The 26,331-nt window shown below is 41.6% G+C and overlaps 1 protein-coding gene across 29 annotated transcripts in view; it reads left to right on the top strand.

The window, feature by feature from the left end:
* Cadps (calcium dependent secretion activator) overlaps positions 1–26,331 on the top strand; it is a 431,715-nt gene that overhangs the window by 207,785 nt on the left and 197,599 nt on the right. For all 29 annotated transcript variants that reach the window (XM_076931554.1, XM_076931557.1, XM_076931556.1 and 26 more), the window contains exons 5-6: positions 3,384–3,617; positions 7,299–7,420. In XM_076931554.1, coding sequence (XP_076787669.1) covers positions 3,384–3,617; positions 7,299–7,420 — 356 coding nt within the window. The remainder of the gene's footprint in view (positions 1–3,383; positions 3,618–7,298; positions 7,421–26,331) is intronic.

Here is a 26,331-nt window from a genome sequence, read left to right as displayed (position 1 = left end):
GAAAGTTTTAGAGATATTAGGCTTTGGGGAGCCTCTTTCATTGAGTCACCACTAACTTCTGTCAATATCGTAACTATTATTTCCAGCCTGCTGCTCACACATCCATCTATAGTGTATTTAGAAAGCCCTACACAGTGTGAGTACCACCCTTAAGCAGGAAATGATTGAATTCAGAGGTTCTGGGAGGAACCAGAACTCTGAGGTTGCTGCATAGGTCTGAGATCCTCATACTCATTCACTCATGGGACAGCAGAACCCCAGCATTCTCCCAGAACTTAAGTCATGGCCATCCCACATCCCCTAACTGATGAGTGGTAGCTACTTTAATATTTAATATAAATTTTTTGGTAAGCCATTGGCACAGCCACTCAATTCATGTGTGCTGAATGCTTACTAAGTGTTACACATTATGGTGGATGTTAAGATTTTTTAGTGGGATGTCAAAACTGTATGACCTTGATTCATAGCCCGGAAGGAAAGACAGACACTAATCAAAAACATCTCATAAACTATTTGTTGATTGTAAGTATGCTATCTTAGTCTATTCAGGCTGCTTTAAAAAAAATTCCCTAGAATTTGTTTCCCATAGTTCCATAATACTGGAAGATCAAGGAAAAGGCAGCAGCAAGTTCTCAGCCCCTTCTCTGGTCCCCAGAGAGTCATCTTTTGCCATGTCTTCACATGGAAGAAAAAGTAAATGCATTAGCTGTGACCTCTTTGAAAGGCAATCATCCCTTTATAAGGGCTGTGTCCTTGAGATCTATCATCATAAATGTCATCATACTGAGGGTTAGGGTTCATACAGGGTTTGAAAGGAACACAAACAGCTGGCTATTTCAATAAATGATGCCCAGAAAGTAGAAAGTAGGGGTGACCCAACATGGAGGCATGTTGAAGTTGAATGTGGAAGAAGACAAATGGCCAAGAGTGACAAGGGAGCAAGAGAAAAGGGAGACTAGCCCTCAGGAAACAGCCCTGGCTAAGGCTGGAGACTAGCACAGCCCAAGGGCATCACTCAGCAAACCTTAGAGGAATATCAGCACCTGTTGAAGTGCAGGTGCTGCACTCACAAGAATAAAACACTCTTTTAGGTAACTAATGGTCAGGGGGAATTACTGGAAGGAAGAGGAGATTCCCCAGTGTATTAGTTTCATTTCTTTTGCTGTGATAAAGTAACCTTGACAAGCAGCTTAAGGGAGAAAGAGCTTAGTTTGGCTTACAGTCTCAGACAGATAGAATCCATCATGTCAGGAAGACATGGCAACAGGAAAGATCAGGAAGTTGGTTGATGACATGGCATCTACATTCAGAATACAGAGTGACAACAGCAAATGAAACCTCAAAGTCCAGCAAGGTTCCACCTCTTAATGGTCCCATATCCTTCTCAAACAAATGGACAACAGCTAGGGAATCAAGTGTTCAAACACTGTTCCTATGGAGAACATTTTATATTTAAATCACAATACCAAGGAACTGGTATTCTATAGGATATGCCAGGCCACTTGAAAATTAGAAAATTAATAGAAGCCAAGCTTCATTTCCACGATTCTGAACAGCTTTTCCTGCTTCTTTTCTGCTTTCTCATTCCTGTATGCTTTCTTGTAGTCCCTTCTCTTTAGCCCTCCTTCTCTATGGCTTGTCTTTTCTTTAACTCCTCTTTGCTTACTCATCAATGAATTGATTCCGTATGGCAGTGCACACTCAAGGAAATGTTCATTTTGTTTCAGTTTCATTAACCCGTTGCATTCTTGATGCTTCTCGATTCAGTTGCTTAAAACAGTGAATCTGCTTGATTATTGGTCATTTAGCAGAAATGGTTAGTTGACTTTAATTGAGCATTCATGTAATACACATGAATTATCAAACCAGTTCATGTTCCTGTGCTTTGTCTAGATCAAGGTCCAGCCCAACTATGTGGATATCCCTAATCTCTCATAGAGACAAAGTATTTATTCTTCCCATAGATAATGGGATATGCTGTCACGATGTATATGTAAATCATCAGAGATGTTATAGGGACACTGAGTGAAACCACACTGAGTATGGAGCCAATTCAGATGTCTCGGTTAATTTTCTTGTTTCTAGGCCCAAATATTTGACCAGAAACAAGTTAAAGAAGAAATGGATTCTTTTGGTTTATACTTTGAAAGTGCAATTCATTGGCAGGGAAGGCCCAGCAGCAGGTGTTGTAAGGTGGCTGGTGGCATTGCATCCAATTTGGAAGCAGACAGCAATGAAGGTTACTAGTCACTTTCTTCTATTTAATCAGCTCCTGATACCGGTGGAATAGGTGGGTCTTCAATTACCCTAATGCAGAAACCCCCCATGGGTATGCCCAGAGTTTGTTTCGATGGTGACAGACACTAATTCCCATCCTGTTAGCAATCAAGACCACAAATCATAAAGAGAATCTTAAAAGCAAGGTCTCGAGGAAAAGCTTATTTGGTGTTATAGCGTCTGAACTCTGGTTTCAACCTTGCTTGAGGCTGAGCTTATCCTGAGACATTTCCAAGCCAATCCATTCCTCAAGTTGTTTAAACCAGTTTAAATTGGATTTGTCTGTAACTTGTATAATAGAAAGAAAGCCAAATAGATTTGGCTTGCCTCTCACCCCATCAATTACAAGACTGTAGAGTAGGGTTTAACAGGAAATTTTATGTTCCAACTTGGAAGGGGCTCTTTGATAAGGTCATCAATCCAAATATTCATGGAGCTCAGGAAACTTAGAAGTCCCAGTAGACAAGTGAGTAGCATGATTAGAGTGTAGCCTTCCCAGCAGAAGCTGGAACCGGGAGGGAGAACAACAGTGGCCAACGTATGCAATATGACTACTTTCCTGAAGACTTCTGATCAGGTTTTTATTTACTTTGTTAATGTTTTCAATTTGTCTTGAGGACAGTTACGTATTCTTCTTAGAAATAGCCATAGGCTATGGCTGAACCATCACAAATGAGCTACTTTTGAATTGTTTATGGGAGAAAAATCTCTACAGATATCCAGAAATGGGCTGTGCTTCTGTTCCTATAACTTACAAACAACTGCATTTGATAAAGAAGGGAAAAAAATGTTGGAACTGGGATTAGATTTGGAAACAAGGATATTACCCATTTTTCTTTCCAGAAATCCAATTTGCTGGAGAAAATCAGGACAAAGAATAGAGCTATACTCAAACATTTTACTCTTCTTCCTTACTAGATGACTATGTCTGTGTTCCTACCTGTGGTGAGATTATAACTAACTAGAAGACTGTCTCTACATCCACACTTCCCTGACATCAGGGCAACTTTGTTAGTGGTTGATATGGTCAAATCTGTCTCTGGTGTGCAAGCCTTCTATGTGAGTCAGGTCTCATTCTGATCACACTTTGCCCTTTCTTTTACAAGGAACGCAAATTTCCTAAGTTCGTATCCAAAGAAATGGAAAACATGTACATTGAGGAGCTGAAGTCCTCCGTCAACCTGCTCATGGCCAACTTGGAGAGCATGCCGGTGTCCAAGGGTGGAGAGTTCAAGCTACAGAAACTGAAACGCAGTCACAATGCTTCCATCATCGACATGGGGGAGGAGAGTGAGAATCAGCTCTCCAAGTCGGATGTCCTGCTGTCCTTCTCCTTGGAGGTAAAAAGCCTAATCTCTGAAAGTGTACTGGTGTGGTAAGATGGCTAAGGAGACCCATGTGCTTAACACAGCCATCTTGCTTTCTCCTTTTCATCCTAGAACAGCTATTCGTTTAATAGCTTGCTAGGATGGGTCACTTAATCAGCAAGTGTACCATTCCCCACTCCCGGAATCCACCTTTCTCCTATGGAAGTGCAATATGAAGAGCCACCCTTGCAAATGCAACCTTGAATTATTTTCCCTGTCTTAAGGCAGTGCTCAAGTATTCTGAAAGGCTTTTGGCAACTTAGAAAGCTTTCATTTTAGAAGCCTGCATTGTCATTTGAAAGGTATGATCTAGAGCCCTTAGAAAGAGTTGTTAGTTTTTGGGGTTTTTTTTTTTTGTTTGTTTTTCCCCATTGTCTTTCCTGGTGGCTATAAGGTAGAGTCCTTGTGAAGCATTATGTTTTGTTTTGTTTTGTTTTGTTTATCTCCCCCTTTAGAGTGAGACTTATCCCAGGCCAATGCAGAGGAGCGCTCTTCGAGAATCAATGCATTCCTCTATATCTCTTCCCACATAGAGTGAGACTTATCCCAGGCCAATGCAGAGGACCGCTCTTCGAGAATCAATGCATTCCTCTATATCTCTTCCCACACTGACTCTTCATGTATTTCCTTTTGAATGATGTTGATCTACCAACATCAGACCTCACTGGGAAACTAGTTCAGACAGCTCAGTACTACTCGGTCCTGTCCAACCCAAGTCTATAGGTGAAACAAGCCTAAAAAGGTGCAGCTACTTTAGAAATTAAGTTAACATCTTTTTCAAAAGGCTCAATATACAGCTGTGATGTTAGCTAGCTATTCTATACTCAGATACCAACCCAGTAGAGCTAAAAATCACATGTCCACACAAACGTATTTAGAGATTAGTAACAGCCTTAATCCTACACAATGGATGAGTGGATAGAGGAAAATACATGTGTGCATAGCAGAATACTATACAGAAAGGAAAAAGAACACTTACTGTTGCATACATTGATATGGATGAGCCTCATCAACATTATACTTAGTGCAAGAAGCTGACTTCATACATGGTAGTACGGCCCCACCCATATCAAACACTAATATATGGAAAGCTAATCTATAGGATTAGAGAGTTTAGTAGCATGTTACAGAAGGCTGAAAGTAGAAATGGGCATAAGGTATATTGCTGGGGAGTATGGCCTAAGGCAATTTCAGATGATTGCCTCACAACTTGGTAAGCTTATTAAAAGTCACAGAGCTGTATCCCAGAGTGAAAGAATTGTATGGCCCCGAAGATACGCTTCAAGAAAGCTGTGTAGACACAGGGCAGGCTGGGATATACTTTAACATGCTATTCAAGCACAGGGGTTGTTTGCTTTCCGTTTGTGGTGTTAGGGATTGAACACAGGCTTTGTATGTTCTACCCCAGCCCTCTGCCCCTGGACCATTACACTTCTAGACTCTACATTATTTTGAAGGTCTCCCTCAGTTGCCTAGGCTGGTTTTGAATTTACTCTGTATCCCTTGTGGGCTTTGAACTTGTAAACCTTTTGCCACTGCCTCTTGAATACCAGAAATTACCAGCCTGTTCCACTTGACTTGGATTTAAGTATTTATTACATACTCCAAAGTTAAAGGACCACTTAAAACTTACTTACACACACACACTCAAACACACACTTACACACACACTCACACACACACTTATACACACACTCACACACACACACACAAATTTAACTGACACATAGATGTTTATTAAGCACCATGTCATATTTTGGCACATTTTTATAATGTTCAAGTCAAGCTTATTCTCACAAACATTTATTATTGCTTTATGGTTTTTTTAAAAAACGCTCAAAATTCTTTCTTGTATATATGAGAGAGAGAGAGAAAGAGAGAGAGAGAGAAACACTAAATCCCATAGGAATTGTCTGATGACCTTAGTTTTAGAGAGACCAGGAGACACGATCATGGTTTTGTACAATTAATTAGTGTATGGAAAGGATACCTTTATCTCCTAGCCTGTGGTTAAGGACACTGTGCCTTAACTATGGGTAAGTCATTGTTTCTCCAATCAGAGCCCATCTTCATATCACAGTGTCAAAAGACATGGATCTCAATTAAATACAGAACTCTCTGCATGAGAAAAATCACCAGTATAATCTCACAGAAACTTTGTCTTTTTAATTTTTTTTTAATGCACTGCCACCTGATATACTGAGTGTTGTTCCTTTGGTGCCTTTGGATTTGATTACTGCCAATTAAAGGTGGCAATTTATTCCCTAGCCACTCTTGTCTTCCAACAGATGGGTGGAGGAGGGAGAAGTATTTTATTGACTTTCATGAAGCTTTTAACTATGTAACTTTCTAATTCATGATTAGTTCTCAATAGAAAATAGCTGATTACCTGAAATATACTTGTAGGTGAGGCTTCAGCCATGCTCTTTCTGCATGCAGGATTCAGATGGCTTTAACTTGTAAATGCCAAGTACAGATTGCAATGCCCTTGGGTCTCCACAGACTTTCTAATTGGAAAACTAAAGGCAGACTGTAGTAAAACCGCCAGCCAAAGCCTTCACACCTCTATTCATGGATGTGTTTGGGGAGCAGAACACAGTGAGTGGAGACAGGAGCAGGTGGGGGTAGACTATCCTAGCATCAGAGCAGGCTACCATTCAGATGTGCACACTGCTGCGAAATGATTTTCAAATAATCAGAGAATTGAATGGCTGAGGGAGACTGAGAGCAAGCTCAGTACAAATGAAAACAAACAAACAAACAAACAGGCCCAGGCTGTTTGTTTGTGAATGTGGGCAAAGGAGTGAAGCCACAAAAAGCAACAGGTATTTTCAGAAGGCTGCTGTGTGAACCCTTCTTCACAAAGGGCCTTGGAGGTGTTTTCAGATGTGCAAACCAAGGCTAGCACTTGCAAATGACACAGTTAATGGAGGCTCACAATTAGATTTAAAGTGAGGTCTTTCGGATGCCAACTTGTTCTCCTTCCAAGACATATTCCCCTTTCTTCTATGCATGTGGTTCTTCCCCAGGATAAAAACTTTTGGTTATGGACATTGTCTTTCTAGCCTCACAGGTACATATCATATCCCCACTTCACAGATATATAAGATCAGCCTGGGCAATTAAGTGAGGCCCTGACTGACAGAGAGAGAGAGAGAGAGAGAGAGAGAGAGAGAGAGAGAGAGAGAGAGAGAGAGAGAGAGAATGAAAACAAGGGAAGAGGGAGAAGGGGAGAGGGAGGAAGTAGGAATAAAGAGACATGGAAAGAAGTAGAGAGGCATAAAAAAGGAAAGGAAGCATAAGAAAGGAGGGAGAGGCAAGGAGAGGAAGGAACAGAGGGAGCAGGAGGGCGGAGGAGGTGGGAGGAAAGGAGGACGAAGGGTGTATCTCAGGTGGAATGCTTACTTAGCAGCTCAAGGCTCCACACAATCCACAACTCTACAAAGTGAGGGAATGAGCCACACTGTTACCTCTCAAGAGCAATCTGCCACATTGTAAGCAACCACATCCCTAGAAGGTCCCCAGTCATTAGTAAAGTCTGATGGAAGCCATCTTCCTCCATTGGCTTTCACTGCAACTTCTCTGTTTCTCTTCCTGCAGGTGATACTGCCCCTGGCATTGGAATTCAATCCCTCTGATGTGATTCTGTTTCAGGTGGTGATCATGGAAGTCCAAGGCCTTAAGTCCTTGGCTCCAAATCGAATCGTGTACTGCACAATGGAGGTGGAGGGTGGAGAGAAACTTCAGACTGATCAAGCAGAGGCTTCTAAACCAACGTGAGTAGAGAGTTTCTCCATGGTTTATCTCACAGAGGTTGTCAACATTGATTTTGTTTGTGTCTACTCCAAAAGAAAAGTCTATTTTCCCAGAAGAACCTAGGAGATCCATACTGTTTTTATCCTACAAGGTGACTTGACTCCATTTTAAAAAGCAGAATTTTATGTAGCCCAGGTTGGCCTTAAACTCACTATGTAGCCAAGGATGACCTTGAGCTTACGAACTCCCATGCTTTCACTTCCCAAGTGCTGAGATCTCAGGAATATGCCACCACACCTAGTTTATGGAGTACTGGTGGTCAAACTCAGAACTTCACACATATGAGGGAGGCATTGTACCAACTCGGGTACATCTGCAGCCTTTACACAAGTTTTATTTGGCAGCTATGACAAGAGTCCAAGTTTCTTCAAAGCTACAATGGGGAGTTGAACAAACAGGCTCATTTCTGAAGCCTCTGGCCACATATCACTCTGTGTGTGTGTCTGTGTGTGTGTGTGTGTGTGTGTGTGTGTGTGTGTGTGTGTGTGTGTGTGTGTGTAAAGTCTTGTACAGCAGAGTCACTACTGTAGTAAACTCGCAGTTTAGTGGGGACATTAGGGAAGCAGTCACAAATGCGTATTTATAAATATAGTCTGCTTAATGATCCAAAACCAGGTGATGTGTTCCCCCAGAGACACTCATGGATGTGGGACTCCCTGCAATAACATGAGGTTTATTAATAAATTGATAAATTGAGAAAAAACCAGTGCACTGGAGTTCCCTTGTATGCCAGCAAGGAAAACCCCAAATTATAGCTGAGGGCAGCTTTTATACTATTTTTACAGAATTTATGAGGGTAGTTATACAATTACTTCTTAAACGTTAACCATAAAGGCCAAACTCTAACAGCCATTCTCAGGCTTGATTCCCCTTCTCAGGCCCGGTTGCTAAGTAACTCAAACTTGCACCTTATCTTTCTACAACAAAAAAGATCAGCTTCAGTAGCTTCTGTTTATCCAGGTTTTACTGTGTTAAGGGCTCATAAAGTCTTATCTTGGGTCTTTCTTCCTAGAACGTTTGTTTGAGTCTTTGAAATGTGCTTCTCCGGGGATGTGTCCTTGGGGAAAGTTAATGTTTGAGTTTAAAAAACGAAATAGGAGCTTTTTACTCATTTAAGTTTCTACTTTCTGAATAGATACTTTCTGTAAAGATACTTTCTGTATCTTTAGATTCAACCAACTGTGCATTGAAACTTTTTGACAAAACAAAAAAGGATTATTGGCCAGGCATTGCCTTTAATCCCAGCACTTGCAGGCAGATCTCTGCCAGTTCAAGGCCAATCTGGTCTACATAGCGAGCATAGCAGGTTGCAGGAAAGGCAGCTTATGTAAAGAAAGAGTGTCTCAATAAAACCAAAACCAAGCAAATAAAAGGAATACTGTGTGGGCACAGATTGTGTATAGAGTTGTCATTACTCTCTAAACATGGCAGCTCAATTTTTTCTAGAGTAGGCACCTGTGACCTACAGACGGTTCTGAGTCTGTAAAAAAATGTACATAGGTTATTTTTAGATACTCTGTGATTTGATATAAGGACTCGAGCATCAATGGGTATCCATGAAGGGTAGAGGAGGTCAGAACTGATATGACGTGAGTACTTAGAGACAAATACAGCTATAAATAGATGGAAAGGTGGCTTGATATGAGATAAAATGAAGATATGAGCCAGTTTCTGAATAGGTCTTTCTTGGGATACAGGAGATATCTATACAAAGCACCCATGGGAACAAAGAGCTCATGAATGGTGCTGTGGTTAGCAGTGGCCCTGTGGCAAAGAGGAACACATAGGTGTGTTGGGAAGCACCTTCTGGCTGCCATAGAAGGGTCCAAGGTGGGGCAGTTCATTGCTGGGGCAATGGCAGACAGCAATAAAGGTTTATCTATTTGGGATTCTAGGCTTCCCAAGTCTTACAGAGCAATGAGAGATCACTGTTCCCTTCTGCCAGCACCACCCCCCCCCATCCTTTCTTTCCCAATCTCCATGATGCCTGCATAGTAGAATGAGCATCTTCATCTTGGTGACTGGAATTAGTCCATAAGAGTCATCAGAAGGTAGCCCTTCCCAACTCCTCCTTAGAGCATTAGGAGCTGTTTGGCAGAACATGAATAACTCACCAGGGTGTTCAAATAAAATAGTTCAAAGGAAGCACTGAATGTTGCTCAGGCTGAAGAAGGGCTGAGGGTATTGTGTGCCTTCAAGTGGTTCTTTGTATGAATAAGCAAAGCTTCAGATGCCAGGAAGTGTGTGTGTGTGTGTGTGTGTGTGTGTGTGTGTGTGTGTGTGTGTGTGTTTAGGGGTGTTAATGAGCATTCAAGAGAAAATGGAAGCCAATATGACTCTTGCTGCATGCTATCCAGTGCATGCTATCCCGTGCCCCACCCACCCACCCCCACACACTCTTCCTTTTAAATCCTTGTCCCACACTGAAGATACTATAGTTCCTTTTTACTGCCATTGATAAAAGCCTGATGTTTCCTCAAGTGGCCTGATCTTTATCAATGCTGTTGTGCTGTTTTGTTTATAGTGTGTGTTACATGGAGGGGTTGGGAACATTCTAATGCTTCTGCCAAACTTTTTTAAAGAGTCTACAAGAGAGGAAGAGAAGAAAGCTCTGTTTTTTCCCACCTGCTATTTCATGGGGGATATTTTAACAAGTTAACTCATGCCACTTTACTAGAGAAAAGAAAGTAAATGATGAATAGATTTTTATGACCTTGGGAATATTGAGTATAAAATGCTTATGTTAGTATTAGGGTGGACCTGAAATAAAGTATCTGCTTACATCTGTAGAGGTTATGGCATCCACACACATAAACTCATGTCAAAATGTGCTTTTGTGGCCAAAGGATGCTCTTTTGAGTTTCCTTTATCAGAGAATATGACAAAACCATCACAGACAGTATCCTGGTTTGTTTAATACACACAGAACACAGGCATCATAATCAAGCTCAAGTCCCACAAACTGCTAGGAGTTACCTAGTGTGGTGTGTTGAGGATTTCAAGATAAATCTAAATCCAGAAGGAAGAAGTGTCATGATCAACTTGTAATGTCTGCCATGAGAAAGGAAGGGGTGTGATGTTCTGAGTTAGCCATACCTTCAGTGCTGAAAACATATACCAAGTCTAAGTCTCTCAACACTCTCGACTATTTCTTCCTGTCTCTTTCTTTATTCCTGTGATAAACCTCCTTTTCATCGTCCCTTTCCCCTCCTTCTAAATGCACAGAGCTCTCCTTTACCTTTTTCTTCATCACAGATCAGGGCTGACAGGTTTCCTCTGATTCTGTCTGCTTTTACCTGGAAAGATAAATGACCTTGTCTGTGCAGTCTCCCCGCCTCTTTCATTTGGACTTACTGTGAATCTTCTCCATCATTTTCTTCCTCTGAAGCTTTTATTTCCTCTTCTTCTCCTCCCCTTCATTTCTCCTTGTAATTTTCCCACTGTGGATCTCTGTGCTATTTCTGGCATTTGATTTTGGTAATCCTAAAGACTATCTCCCATTAGCCAGTAACCCTGCCTAGGGTAGCCCAATCCCTACAAGCTTTTGCATCTTGTTTTCTTACATCCAGCTGTTACCTATGTCTCGTTTATGTATTCCCAAACCAAAATCCTAATCAACCCTGACTTTCATAGAGTTTACCTTTGCAGTTACTAAACATCACCAGTGACTTGCACAGTGCATCTTGCCCAGTATACATCTGCAAGGAATTTGTTTTAAACCAAATGTAGTTACAAATCCAGGAGGATATTACATAACTCAGTTTACCCAACAATGTATTCTCTGTGTAATATACACAAAAAGAAGAGAGGCAGGGACTGTAATAACATAGTTAAGTACATTTGGGAAATTGAAGACATTACATCTCTTGGTGAACTATTTGCTGTACACAGACATTTTAGAGCTTTGAAAGTCCCAGTGGCAAGTAAATCTATGTAGCATTTTTAACAGTTAAATCATGCTTCAAACGTATTTGAACTGATACCTTTGAACAGTCTTTGGAAACCCTGGTCTATATTGCTCAGCCACAGTAATCAGGAATCTGCGCTTTCTCTTTCTTCTTATCAAATGTATCTCCTCCCCTGCACTCAGATCATCTTTCACATCTCAGCAAGGCCATATTGGTACGGTTTCATAACCTAAGTCTCCCGTGTGTTTCATGATATACGAAAGTGTTTTTCAACCTTATGGTTAAGAATGCGGTGAGGCGACCTCTTACACTCAGAGCTGACTTGTGGCCCCTGCTCACTCTCCCTTTTATCCATCTGCTTGCTGCTCAGGGATTATTTATGAGCATCCATGCATCCACTCAGCTCTGTTTCCCTCCTCTCCTGGGTTTTCCAGGTTGCTAGCCAGCAATATATGCTCAAAAGCTGCTGTGAGCTATACTTACTAGAGATCGTGGTTTCCATTTGCAACACATTGTTTCTGCTTCCGGCAGGAAGGCATGGATATGAACGCTGAAGGAATTGAAATCCTATAGAAGCAGAGTCTTCTCAGGACAGTGTAGGGAGAAGACAGGGTCCTTGTGGTTTCGGGGCCCTCAGCGTCATTGTTCATCTTCTTTGGGATAGAGCTGTTAGGGCCATCATTGCCACGGTGATATCTGTCAGGTGTTCTTACCCCCAGGAGTAACAGGAGATATTTAGGCATTACCAAAGCATGGCATTGACTGACATGGAAGCAAATGGTAGCAACTTCCCCTTCTCCAGTTTTTCCCATGCTCATTCCTGTGGCCAGAGCAAGGAGGTCATTTTAATTAGGTGCTAGAAGGCCTTTGGCACCTCCTCAGGCCTGAGGCTCAGAGCCCTCTACACCAGACAAGAGCAGTTGGCATTGACTCTGCTCAGTTTCCCTGCAGTTACTCTTCTCTATGGCCACTGATGCTGTTGTCTCTTTGCCAGCAGGGGAAAATGAGTTTCCCTTTTTAGAGAAATATGTTAATATTTCAAGGCTGAATTAACTTAAAGAAAATGCACTGAGTGCATAAAAACCCAGATGGCACCCAGACAGGATAAAAGGTGATCCTGCTGACAGAAAGGAATGTAGAAATACAGAAACGCAGACTGGGAAGCTGGCTTCAAACCACTCTAACCTGGAAAAAAAAAGAAAGAAACATGACATTTCTCTGAGTAGATAATATTGTCCAAAATCACTCTTTCTGGGGGAATTTTGCACAGTATAAGTTTCTGCTCTAAATAGCATGCATGACGTGAGAAGGTTAAATACTGGAGAATTTAAATAATGTTTCTGCAGAAGAACATTTGAATAATAACCCAGTGTTTCTCTCACTTGCCTGAAACTACACTCCTCTGAATAAAGCCCAATATTCCACTTGGCAAGTTCATTATGCCAGAGCAAGACAAAGAATGCAGATTCCATTGCTGCTGTCAGGCTTTTTCCTGCCATTTCCAAGAGACTGGGAAGGTAATGTGCCTTGGTTGAGAAAGCTTGCCATGGCACTAGTCTCTTTTCAATGACACCTTGTCTGCTGAAGCAGTATCTTAAAACAAGAGGAAGAGCAGTGGTTTTCTACACCATTTTTCTTCTGTGAAATATATTCTGTGTCCCAATAGCACAACAGCGTAGTTATGCTATTGGGGAGCTTTGCAATAACTCCAAACAAAGTTATGCAAAGATGGGGAGCTCTGTTGAGTCACACCCACAGGCCACAGTGAGCCTACTACACAAACAGGGAGTTCTGCTGAGTCATGCCCACAGTGAGCCTGCTACAAAGACAGGGAGTTCTGCTGAGTCACACTTCTTTCCATTGTCTCAGAAGTCATTTCTCCACATAGTACTTCCCTTCTCATTTTAACCAAATATTTTGTGCCTGGAGCCTTGGAATGGCTTGAGTGTCTTTCCTGCTTGGCTCCACTGAAATGTGAAGCAAAGAGTGTGGAAGGGTGGATAACTGCCCTTCCTTCCTGGACTCTTTTCTTCTGTCCAGCCTGTGCTGGTATTATGATGGTGATGTACATATACCCAGCTTTGGGACTTTGTGCAGAGTTCCTGATCAAGGGCATCGGTGGCAAACATGAGAACAGTGTATAAGACAATAGTAGATTTTAATCTGTGCCCCTGAAAGAAGAAACTAGCTACCTCAGTAGAGTGGCGAGAGCATAGGTCACTTAGGTCCCTTGAACTGCAGAATGCTTACACTACTATCCAAAGAATAAGGAAGGAAAAGTCAGAGTCACAGGAAAAGCATTCCAGGAAGAGGAAAGAACAAGTGCAAAGGCTTTCAGACAGAAAGTGGTCAGCAGGAAAAGAATGTCACCAGATGTTAGCCAGTAAGTATCCCTAAGGAAAGCCCAAAGAACACAGCAGGGCCAGACATGGTGGGGCCTTCTGAGCCATGGAAGAAGGGTTTATCCTAAGGCTTTAAAGAAAGCTTAGGAAGATTTTAGGTCAGGGAGCAGATGATTGGATTGCTATCTTAAAACCCAAAACAGAGAAGATATCAGAGTAAACTTAGAATCTCAGCTATGTTGGTTTGCAAATACATAGTAAGCAAATCCTGCTGGAAGCATTAGTGTTCAAGTGAAAAATCCTGATGTTACCAATGTTATGATCACAGCTTCTGTTTTGGTAGCACTAGCAAGGTCTGCTCAGCCACCTGTCCTCATCAAGGCAATCAAATAGTGAAAAGCAAGGGGGGGGGAGGTTTATTCAATGTGATTACATGGGGGAGGAGAAACAAAGAGACCCAGTGACCTCTATGTCCATTTTTGCATTCCTGATCTAAGAGTCAGAGTTATGCATAACTAAACATTCCTGGTCTCTACAAGATAGTCTGACATGTCAGGATTGTATGAACTGTCTCCCTGGAAAACAATCCGCATTGTCTGGCTGGAACTAGTCTTTACCTTTTTCTTCTCACAGCATGAGATTCTCCCCCTAAAAAAAAAAATTCTAATTTCTTAGGGACCATTGTTTCAGTAGCCTGGTGGCTGGAAGGAAGGTGTGAAGTACAATTTCTAGAATCCATCATGTTTGCTGTAGAGCAAAGAAAATGGGAAAACATATGTTTAGGTAGAATGACCAATTGCCCAGGTACTGCTGCAGCTTTTGAGGACTTGAGACCCAAACACTAAAAAAGAGACAAGGGCTCCTGAGAGCAGAGGCCCAGAGGTTTATGTGTTAGCTAGAAGGGCGAGCTGGGAAAGGGAAATAACCAACAAAACTACAGACGGATAGATGGCTGTGTGCTGAAAACAAGCTTTCCACAGGAGACTAGGCTCTACTTCTGATCCTGTCAGCAATTATCCACCCTATCATCAACTGGACACTACACCTCCCAACTTCCCCAAGTCCCAATAAACAGTGTTTCAGATCCCTTCCACCTCAGCAGCTCTGTAATTCTCTCATTCAGTTGGGGAGGGAGCCACAGAGAGAGCATAAGGCAGAGTTAATAGGACCTGCATCTAAGACTGAATGATGGAGAAGTAGCTGGATGTAGTCATCAGATGTTTAAACTCCCTCTGAATGTCAAAAAATAAAAACAGTAAACTCCAATTACATGAACACTTTCACCGAGAGTAGATGGAGAACTAAGGACATGATTTGTAAATTTTTGTCATTTAATAATCAGAAACACCATAGAAAGGGATGTTTTGGAGTTATTTACTGTAATATTGAGATTCAGGCTAGACACTCTAACCTAGTGGTTCTCAACCTTCCAAATGCTGCAACCCTTTAATACAACCCTTTAATACAGTTCCTCATGTTGTTGTGACCCCAAACCAAAAATTATTTTTGTTGCTACTTCATAACTGTATTTTTGCTACTTCTATGAATATCTGTAAATGTCTGTACTTTCCAATAGTCTTAGGTGACCCAGAAGGGGATGAGACCCACAGGTTGAGAACCACCACTCTAACCCCTCATTAGTATAACACAAGAAATACTTGCTGTAGATTCAACAGTGAATCAACAACATGCTAACCATCATGGATAAGAACACATAGTCAGGAATCACAAAGCCATGTTCCTGCCTCAGCTATGTGACCATGGGCCCACAGCCTCTCTCTTTATGCTTTGCTTTCTACACTCATGAAAATTAATTAGTATTCTTTAACCTCTAGCAATTTCATACACAAAAAAAATGTCTATTTTGCTATTACAATGTTGGCTTGAATACTGTTCAAGGGAGGAAGGGGAGATAGGAATAAAAGGTGGGCTAGATCTGAAGTTGTAATCATTAACTTTAATTAGTCCGTTCCACTGACTAGCTGCCAGGCTAAGACCTATATGATAGTGCTATACTCATTTGTAGATGGAAATACTGAGATCCACTGATGTTAGGTGGGTTGGTCAAAATGACACCGATAATAAACTGCCGAGCCAAAAACCAAACAGGGAAATGGTACTTTTCACTATCTTGTTACCTTGCCTTCCTAGAAAGCCCAGGAAAGAAGGCGTTTAAATAGGATTGGCATTTGGGAAAACTATAAAAGGCTCATTTCCTTTCCATAAATTCATCAGTTTTGTGGGATAAAACATTGCTGTTGCTTAAAAAGCGATGGTCCTGCTGTCACTCACATAGCACAGGTGTTCCAGGTCAGTGCATCCAGCAGGTGTCACTCAGCACATGAGCACCAGTACCAGTCCAGTCTCCAAAGACGAGCCAGAGAACTGGAAGGCACTCGGGAAGCCCTGGGAAAGCTGTAAATATGATGAGGCCTCCTTACCAAGGCTTTATTATTACTATCAGGTACAAAGTTAGCAGGTGCCATATAATCAACAGATAGACCTAACCCTAAGTCCTACCTTCGCCATTCACCAGCTGGATAGGTAACTTTAAGCAAGTAGATGTTCCTCTCTTTTCTTCAATTTCTCCATACTTGATAGGGGTGCAACCTGCCTGTGGGACTGTTGAAAACTGTCATGCTGTCAAAGGTGGAAGCATCAGCGTTTTGCAGCATCTCAGAGAGTAGTGTTAACAATAGTTGAAATCCCACTATGGTCTCACCAAACACCACACGTTTATATTAAATTAGTGGGCTGATGGCATGCACTCCATTGGCAAAGTATGTGCTGCAACAAGCTGAGTTCATTCCCCAATATCCATATAAAAGTGGGCACACATCACCAAATGTGAGCCCAGAGCTGGGAAAGTAGTTAAAAGCATATCTCCAGAGCTCTAGCCTAATTGGCAAGGATCAGGTCCCACTGAGAAATCCTGTCTCAAAAAGCACCGTGGAGGATCTCAACCATGCCTAAGACTGATTTCTGACCTCCACACTCTTGCACACCCATACACACACATGAGCACACACCCCTGAGCACATGTATACACACACAAGAACCTAATACTCTCATTAAATAGGAAGAAACAGAAGCTCACTTACTCAACCCAGAAGAAACATAACCTTACTCAATTCACCACCCACCCTTGGAAATCAAAGAGCTTATTCTGCCAAAGGAAAAATTAGCACAGGGTTTTTAGAGCAGTGTGGGTTGGGGGAGAGAGTCTTGGGGTGGGTTGATCTCATGGCACAAGAGTTGCTTCTCAAAGGCAAGAGGAATTCAAAATGCAACATCTTTTGTCTTACAGTCACATCCCACTGAGTCCTATTCAGGGTCCCACACTCTCTGTGTGGGCCTTCACCTGCCTATTCAGCCATCTTCCTTCTGATCAGAGTTAGTGTTTGAGAGAGGTTAGAGTGCAGCACAGCTAGTTGAGTCTGTACATCCTAAGCTGCTGCTTCAATTTGTTTCCCCTGTTCTGTGATCTAGAACTCACCTCACTACACTGTTGTTGATGAGAGTTGGGCCTCTGGGGAAAACAGCATGATGGCTGATGCCAATTCTTTAAGTGCTTTGAGACTCCTAGGCCTTTTGTGCTTCAACCCTTAGGTCCTTCAGAGTGTCTTGGTTCCCAAGGGAGGCCTTAAAAGCTCTCCTTCAATTTCCTTACTTCCAGCTCAGAGCACTTGGCCCTGATAGTCTGTCTTAAAGGATAGCAGGCTGGGCACATCTTAGGAGATAAACCTTCAGCTCTGGCATGAGAGCAATGTTTGAAGAGAGACAGCCATTTTGTTGATCTAACCTTTTCTCCTAACATTGTTGCATTAGGTGAGTTGTTGAATCCCTCTGAAACTCAGTTTCTTCCCTTACAAAGCAAGTCTAATGGCACTAACACTGGCTGTTTAGGGCTTGAAGGTAACTAACATAGAAACATATAAAACATATAAAATGTTAGTCTTTAACACCACCACCACCACCATCATCAATGAACCCAGGATATGAAGGCAAATAACATAGGACATCAACTAATGTGAATTAAAGAAGAAAAGATAAAGAAAAGAAAGGCCTCTCAACCAAATGCCCTTTGGTTTTCCTTTCAACAGAAGTTTACATGTAAATTCTTTGTTTATACTTAGAAAATCTCTGTATGATGCTACTTTCATATAAGGCCTGGCATGGAAAGTGGTCAGTACATTTTTATTGATGGAGAATTAAGCTTAAATAGCCTCTGTGGAAAGATGATGTGATGGACCAGGTGACCATTAAAACAATATGGGGTCAATCTCACCACTTACATGAGTGCTCGCCTTCCACAAGAGCAGGATTGGTTAGAAAGGAAACATGTTTGATTGAAAAGCACTGTACTTGGATGAGGGGTGTTTGCATGATTCTGGAGTTTGTTGCTGTTTTCAGTCCTGAGCATTGAAACCAGGACCTTACACAGGTTGGGAGGTGCTCTACCACAGAGCTGCTTTTCTTGGTTAAGACAACATCTCACCAACTTCCTCTCAACCCTCAGATTTCCCTCTGAGGCCAGAGTTAGCCAAGATCCTCCAGGGATTGGGAGACCTACCAGGCTCAGCCACACATCACTTTTCAAGTACAAAATACTGACACATACCAAGAGATGGGCAGATACAACACAAACTAAGTCTGAGTATAATAGCCTTGTGGTATCAAGATTTGAGGTCACATTAGAAAAGAAGAACTAGGTACAGGGGACTAATCTCACAGAATGATTTCCCACTGTGATCCCCAGTATGGTTTTCCAGTGTGATCTCCCAGTCTGGTATCATGGAGTGTTCTCCCAGCCTGATATTTCAGTGTGATCTCCCAGTCTATATTATCTTGGTGTAATCCCCCAGTCTCCTTCTGTGATCTCTTATTCTTATCTTCTGGTGTGATCTCTTATTCTTATCTTCTGGTGTGATCTCTTATTCTGATCTCCTGGTGTGATCTCTTCTTCTGATCACCTGGTGTGAGCTCTTCTTCTGATCTCCCATTCTTATTTTCCAGCCTGACCTTTCAGCTCCACTCTGCCAGGGCCACTACTTTGCCTTCCTCTTTATTGTGCCTACTCACACATCCTGTTTTTAAGTAGAGAAAAGTACTGCATGATATTCTGTTAATCAAACTTAGCACAGCATGGGCCCCTGGAAAATGAGTCTTTTCTACTTTCCTGTTTAACAATATCCCAAGGCAAAACGATCTCACCCATCCTGATCTCTGAAAATGGAAGCCTCTGGAAGAACTGACATACACTCCTGTGGTCATCTCTGATCAGGACAGACTCATGCTGTGAGCCTACTAGAGGCTGACTCTACCAGGGATGGTGAATCAGGAGTGAAGTGGACTGTGGAAGAGGCATACACGCTGACTTCACCGGTCTCCCTTTGTTTGTTCAGTTGGTCCTTCATTCCTGGATCCACTGCCTCTGAGTGTCTGCTCTCATACAATATATCATGTCCTAAAGGTGACACAGAGAATACATACAGCCAACCTTATGGGGCATACAATAGAGACAGCAACGTGAGTAGACTCCACCAGGGTGTAACTTAGACCTCCTTGTGCAGTCAAATCAAGCATATGGCTGTGGCTTCTGCTTTGCCTTTGGAAGATGATTGTTTCTGAGGTAGGACTTGCTCTGTGGTCATATAATCATACGGAAAACCATTACAACAATTGACAAAAATGTATATAAGGAAGGCATATTATTCTGATTAATGTTATTTTCTAAATTTTCATGTTCAGCTATAAATGATCAGCACTCAAATTCACATTGGAGTCAAACTATCCTTTTATTTCATGTGTTCTATGTCTATATATGTATTATCAAAAGATTAATATTCATAATGACTTATGAGACAATTTTTGTGATAACAAATTACTAAGTGAGTAAGAGAATACCATGTTCAGAAGAAAAAAAGTAATCAAATTAAACATCATCAGACCAAAAAGTAAAGATTAGATGTTGCCACAGCTCTACTCTTCGTACACCTGTTTGACATGCTTGTGTTCGCCTGTCTCATTCACAGGAGAAGGCTCACCCCCACCCATTCCTATGTAGAAAGAAGAAAAACTTAACTATTTCCCATTGGCACAATGATCAGAAATTTCCAAAACTGGACAAAGTGTGACTTTTCCATCAAGCCCAAGTCAAAGTAAATATCTTTTTTTCTCTCTCCCATAGAGACACCATAGAAAATATTCAGTTTGCCATGCTAACAAATGTATTGCTTCTATAACATGATAGTAAAAGTTTGCATTTCAGAGCCTGAGGAAATGGCTCATTTGACAAGTTCTTGCTGCAAAACTATGAGACATAGTTTATTTCCCAGTATTTGCTCAAAACAACAAACATTGTAGAGTATGTATGTACTCCTGGAGCTAGAGAGGCAGACAGAGAAGGATCCCTGAGACTCACTGGCTAGCCATTCTAGCTCATCAGCAAGTTCCAAGTTCAATAGGAAATAATTTATAAATAAATAAATTAATAAAATTGAATGGAAATAGATTGAGAAAACCATCTAGGCTTTACCTCTGGCCTCCATATGCACATGGACACACACACACATGTGCACACATCTGCAAAGGAAGGAAAAGTATACATGCCTATGCACATCCAAACTGATAAAACAGAACCCTTGCATTTTGACTATTCTAATGATTAAAGTAAATACTTAAATTATTCACAAATTCACGTTATTCTTATATCCTTAGAAACTTGAGGACACTAATTCTCATACATCTGTTTTAAACCCTTGGCCATTTAGCCAAAATATGGTATGTGTCAGGGGTAAAGAGTTAAGGTTATTATTCCATGGAGATTTGTCAAGGTGGAGAGAAGCTGTCTGAATTTAGGTAGATAGAACATTTTCCAAAAATGTGACTATTGAAGTCAAAGTAACACAAGAAAAAAAACAGTGATGAGCAGAGAATGGTGAGAAGAGAAAAATCACACAATCAGCAAACAGGCACTAAAAGGAGTTGGGAGGGGGCAGGAGAGAAGCCAGCTTGGCAAAAGGCAGTGAAGGAAATATGAAGCAGTAAGATTGGCCCAAGCCAGACTCACAGAGTCAGGGGTCAGAGCAAGAAGTTTGGGCTTTAGTCCAAAAATATCCATCCTGGGATTCACCTACTTACAATTTCATTCCAGCACATGAGAGGAGTAGTAGCCATAGTGACAGAGGAACAAAAGGGACATTGGGGCACAGGGACAACTCTGACCTCAGTCTGTCACTCTTGCAAGCATAGCACCAAGCACTGGTCAGTCAACACTGAATAGCACCTGGCTCTTCTTGTGAACGTTTACAGCCACGGTTGTCACCAATCTTCTTCACACACCCTTTCTCCACATTAGCAGAGATACCATTTCCAGCATGCTACATGCTGACGTTATGTAATCCTGACACCAAATTCAAAGAGAAAGCAGACACATTCTCTCCCCCTGTCTGGCTTCCCTTCCTATTTGGCTTGTAAGGCGCATTACGCTATGCCTGAAGTGCTGCCTGCTGCTGATAGAGGCATTGATGAGAGACGATTCTGAGAAACAACCTACAGTACATACAGCCCACCCAAAGAAGGAGATGCTCTCTGCAAGTAATGTCTCAGCTGCTGTATCTGACATATAATCACATGCAAACAAACTGAGCTGGACTCCAGCTCTACAGTGGAGTTGGACCCACAGTTCTAACAGCTGCAACTGTGAAGAGTCTGAAGGGGGGAAAATGTGCATTTTATATGAACACTTCAAATAATGTGTATTTGCTGAGTACGCTGTGTAAGCAGCCTGCACAGTCTTCACATTTTCCTATTTTAACAAAATATAATTTGATGTTATGTTTTTTGACCAAAATATTAATTTTTTAGTTGTACAAAGTAGGGAAAATATAAAGAGAATTAAACATCACTGTAAATATTTGATGACGTTTTCCAGTCTGCTTGGTTGTGTCTACGGCTGTGTCCATGTCTTAGCCACGCACAGATGCATCCAACTTATAGATAATGATGTAATGGAACCTTTTAATATAGACGTAAAGTCAGCTATGGCCGTGGCTTTGCATAAACTCACAAACATGTATTCCTACTGCATCATCAGTCGTTTCTTACATGCTGAAAACAGAGCTATTAACTAACTCCTCCTGGCTCACCCTAGACTTCTCTAGGGTGAGCTCTGAGAGTCCCACATCTTAGGACAAACTGGGAACATTTGGTCACTTGATTTAAATGAACACATCCAGTCAACCTCCATTATCTTAAATCCTGAAGGGGAAGGCAGTGAGTGTTTGACAAGCATTTGCTGAAATTGGTTTTGGGGAGACCTCTGTCCCTTCAGCTTCTACCCATCAGGAATCTGTCTTTGTGTCTAGCAACCTCAGAGAATTCACTGCAGCTTTCAAATTTGAGTCTGAATTAAGATGTGGTTCAGCTGTTTGTATACAAACAGCAAGCAAATCGCTGTGCTCAAATGAAGGTCATTCCTTGGCCTCACTGAACAATCTCCACTCGCTCCATTTGTCTGGTTACCGAAAAGAACTGCCTGATTAGAATTATTGTATTAACTGCAGAGTGACGCTTCGTGGAGCTAAGCACGGGGTGTGCATGTTTGGGTATAGAGGGAAAGGCAATTAATGCCTTGGTTATATTTGTGCAGGATCTCAGGTAGAAACAGGAGGGAAAGCTGGCTATGGATTAAAGTTTTTGAGCAGCAATGCACAGGAGATAAACAGGACATTCTGGACAATCTCCAGGTTACTCACAATTACTAGTCACAGTCTAAGTCCTTCATAAAATAGGGCAATCAGGGCTGGAAGACAGCTCAGCAGATAAAGACGCTCGAAGCAAAGTTTGACAACCTGAGTTCAAGCCCCAGGACCCACATGGAATGAACTGAGTCCTGTGAGTTATTCCTTGCCCTACACACATACCATGTGACATGTACCTATACATGTAAATACACACACACACACAAATGTGGCATGTACCTATACATGTGCACACACTCACACATACATTCACACACACACACAAAGTCAGTAAATAAATGAATGAGTATAATAAAAAAATTTAAATAGGGTCTTATTTTTTCTTAGTGACTAAGAAACCAAATCTAGATTGCGCCCGTTGTGTCAAGTGAAATAGGTTTGTCAAACAAGTCCTAGTACTGAGATTAATTCAATTGAGTTTAATTACAGTTATTACAGATCACCTACCAAGTTCATCACCCACCACCTCAACTTTCCTCACCCTCATATGCATTTTGTAGGTAGAGAAAAAAATGTGTTATGTGCATAAATACATGTATTGAGTATATATGTCCATATACATGTATAAATTTCTTTTTTCTTTTTATTTTGGTTTTTTTTTTAATATACTAAGAAGAACATCTGGCCTATAAGAGAAATATTTTGGCTATTCAGACACCCTAAATAGAAAGGTGCTGAAGAGGTGCAGACTGACTGGTGGGGGTGGTAGCCCACATGCTATCCCAGAATGAGGAGGAGGAGACAGGGGATGCTGAGTAAGCTGGATACGTAGACTGGCTGAGTCTGTGGGAACTTTGAGTTGAGCAAAAGATCCTGCTTCAGTACATGGGTAGAGAGCACATGAGGAAGGTGTCAACCTCTAGCCTCCATGCACAGCACACATCTACTACACTCCACACACATGTGCACCCACACACACTCAGGAACATACATGCAAACACTCATAAACATGCAACAAGACAGGAGGTAGCTAGTCAGACTTGACTGTAAACCTATTATGGACCCTCATCCCATGCCCACGTGCCCTGTACTCCAGTGAGAATAGATATGCCACTAGTCTGTAAGGAAAGATAATTAAATAAGAACATATATGGTTTCAGAGCATATATGGTTTCAGAGCCACAGTGATAGGATGCTGAAAATATATGGGGGGAGAGTCTTCCTTGAGACTGACTTGTCAGGGACAGGCCCCATGAGCTGTCACTTCAAGTTGCCAAGGTCTGATGCTCAAAAGAAAACATGGTCTAGCAAGAGAAAGGAGCAAAGTCTCAGGCCCAGAGTGGAGTCAGCAGTGTTCACAGACAAAAAGGGTAACTCTATCAAGTCTGTGAGCAAGAAAAAAATGAAAGAGGAAGGTACAAGCCACACCATACAAATTTGTGTATCATGAAGAGGCTGGGGCTTGGTTTTCCTCTCAATGATGTTCAGAAGACCTTATGGAGATCAAGTGCTGCATGTTTTGCAAGCCAGGGGTTGTTGGAGAAGCAGAGCACTGAGCAGTTTTTCAGTATTCTAACTCAAAGTTTGGTGATAGCCTTCCATGTGCTTTTAGAAAGCAAACACACAGGGTCTGTTCTGAGACATGCAACTGCACAGATAACCTTCTAACACATGGCCAAGCAAGAGCAGCCAGATGCAACGCCACCTGCTGGGTGCTTTTATAAACCCTCAAGAACAAGGGAGTCCATGGAGACAGAAGTTGTCTGGTTGCTTGGAATGGCAAGTGGGATTTGCCTTCAGACAGGTGCAAGAGACATTTGAGAGGGGGTGAGGTCGTGTTCCAATACTGGAGTGGGAACAGAGGCTCCACACTACTGTAAATGTACCAAAGCAGCATTGTGTTATAGACTTAGGATTGAAGGATTTATGGCATTAATTATACCCCTGTAAAGGGCTGTTTTAAAACTCTTGAAGGGAGAGTCCTATGTGATTGTGTTTCTAAAAGAGGGGACAACGGGCATGAGAATCCACTAGTGTACCTGAGCTAGATGTGATCGTGGTTCTGAGGGGAATGACTGCAGAGAGTAGATGAGGTTTGGAAAGTGACACAAGGGCCTGGCAACTGAGTGTGAGGAGTGTGACTGAGCCACAAAACCAGGGGGAAACCAGGGTTAGCATCCTGGGGTCAACAGCTAGTGGTAAAGCCCATGCCTAATTCATAGTCACGTGACTCCACAGTTGACAAACCAAGAGCAGCGGCAAGAATAGCGCTAATTACATGTTAGATTTTACAGACCAAAATGCGAAAAGAAAGAGGAGGGAGAGGAGAGGAGAGGAGAGGAGAGGAGAGGAGAGGAGAGGAGAGGAGAGGAGAGGAGAGGAGAGGAGAGGAGAGGAGAGGAGAGGTTGAACATTTAAGCTTAAGCATTATGCCTATTGTAAATCTTTCTAATTCTTTCATTACCTTCCAAGCATTTTTTGTAGCTGGATGACAATTGCGATGGCTCACAGGTATAATCATATCTCATCTGCATATGTAGTACCTGTGCTATGACTCTGAGCTGGGGGCTGCAGCTACGGAGATATGTTAGGCATCCATTCGTGTCTGGGAGTGTTTCTTTCCAATCTGGTTGTGCACATGGGAGCAAATATCTCTATAGAACATCCTTCTAAAGTTTCTCCTAATTTGTGAATCTCCACAGAGAAAGAAAAACCAGCTGCTTCACCTGCAACAGAGAAAAAGTAAATATTTTGACATTGCAATCATAAAACTTCATATCTGAAAATCTCCCTTAGAGTAGGGCAGGGCAGGGTTCATCTGAGGATCTTGCTTATCCTGGGCTTTTCAGTTAAATTTGTATGGCAGATTGAGGTGACTATGTTTGAGACCTCAAATAGAACAGGTTCTTGGGGGCAGAGGATCTGTTTTACTTCCATTGCTTCCAGAAGTGTGGATAGTGATTTAATTTAGGTAAGAGAGTGTGGACAAGAACACATGTTCAAATGATCCCCAGCGACTGAGATCTAATTACCCACCAGGCTCACAAACTGATGTCTCCTGACCTGAGAGATTGTTTAAGAAGTCCTTGGGTGGTGAGCATATGTAATTGCACACAAACGCTCATTTAATCTTGTATCAACTTACAGCTTGAAAGAAAAGCAAAAAATATCAGTTTGTTTTAAAGGTGCACATGCTGTCCTGAGAGCTTTGCTCTATTCGTTTGATTTTTGTGTTTACAGCAACAATAGAGTTAATGTTTTACAGCCACAACTTTAAAATTTCAGTTTAGTAAACAGACTATAAAGTAGGTCTTATTTGCTTTCTAACAAATAAAGCATAACAGCTTGCCCAAGGGGATTTAAATCATAATTTACATTTAAGTTTATTTTTATAGACAGACCATAAGCACAGTTTGCAAAGCTGGATAAAGCTAAAGCACTAGAAAATTGAAAAGAGAGATGAGAGATTTATTTTTCCCTTAAAAGTATGCTCAGTTGTAATTTGAAACTTAACTGTTTTAATTATACAGAATAATTGGATTAGGTAGAAGTTTGCATAACTTGTCAGAATTGAAATATGACAGACAGGTAATGTTGAAACTAAGATGTACATACACACATGCATGCACACACACACATTCTCTCTCTCTCTCTCTCTCTCTCTCTCTCTCTCTCTCTCACATACACACACACACACACACACACACACACATTGCACAGAAAAAAAATGGAAATGATTCATAGGAATTAAGAACTTAATATTACATAAGAATTAATCCTCAGATATACATATTAATGATGAGATTTCATAGAAAAATCTATTCCAAATACAGCTCTGAGCAGGATTAGGAGAGATCTGCTTGGAAGAGCCCTCCCTTTTCAAATCCGACAGATCTTCAACATTCACTGCAGACAA

The sequence above is a fragment of the Arvicanthis niloticus genome, chromosome 3 (genome assembly GCF_011762505.2).
Source record: "Arvicanthis niloticus isolate mArvNil1 chromosome 3, mArvNil1.pat.X, whole genome shotgun sequence".
Classification (NCBI taxonomy): domain Eukaryota; kingdom Metazoa; phylum Chordata; class Mammalia; order Rodentia; family Muridae; genus Arvicanthis; species Arvicanthis niloticus.
This window is presented reverse-complemented; position numbering and strand designations above follow the sequence as displayed.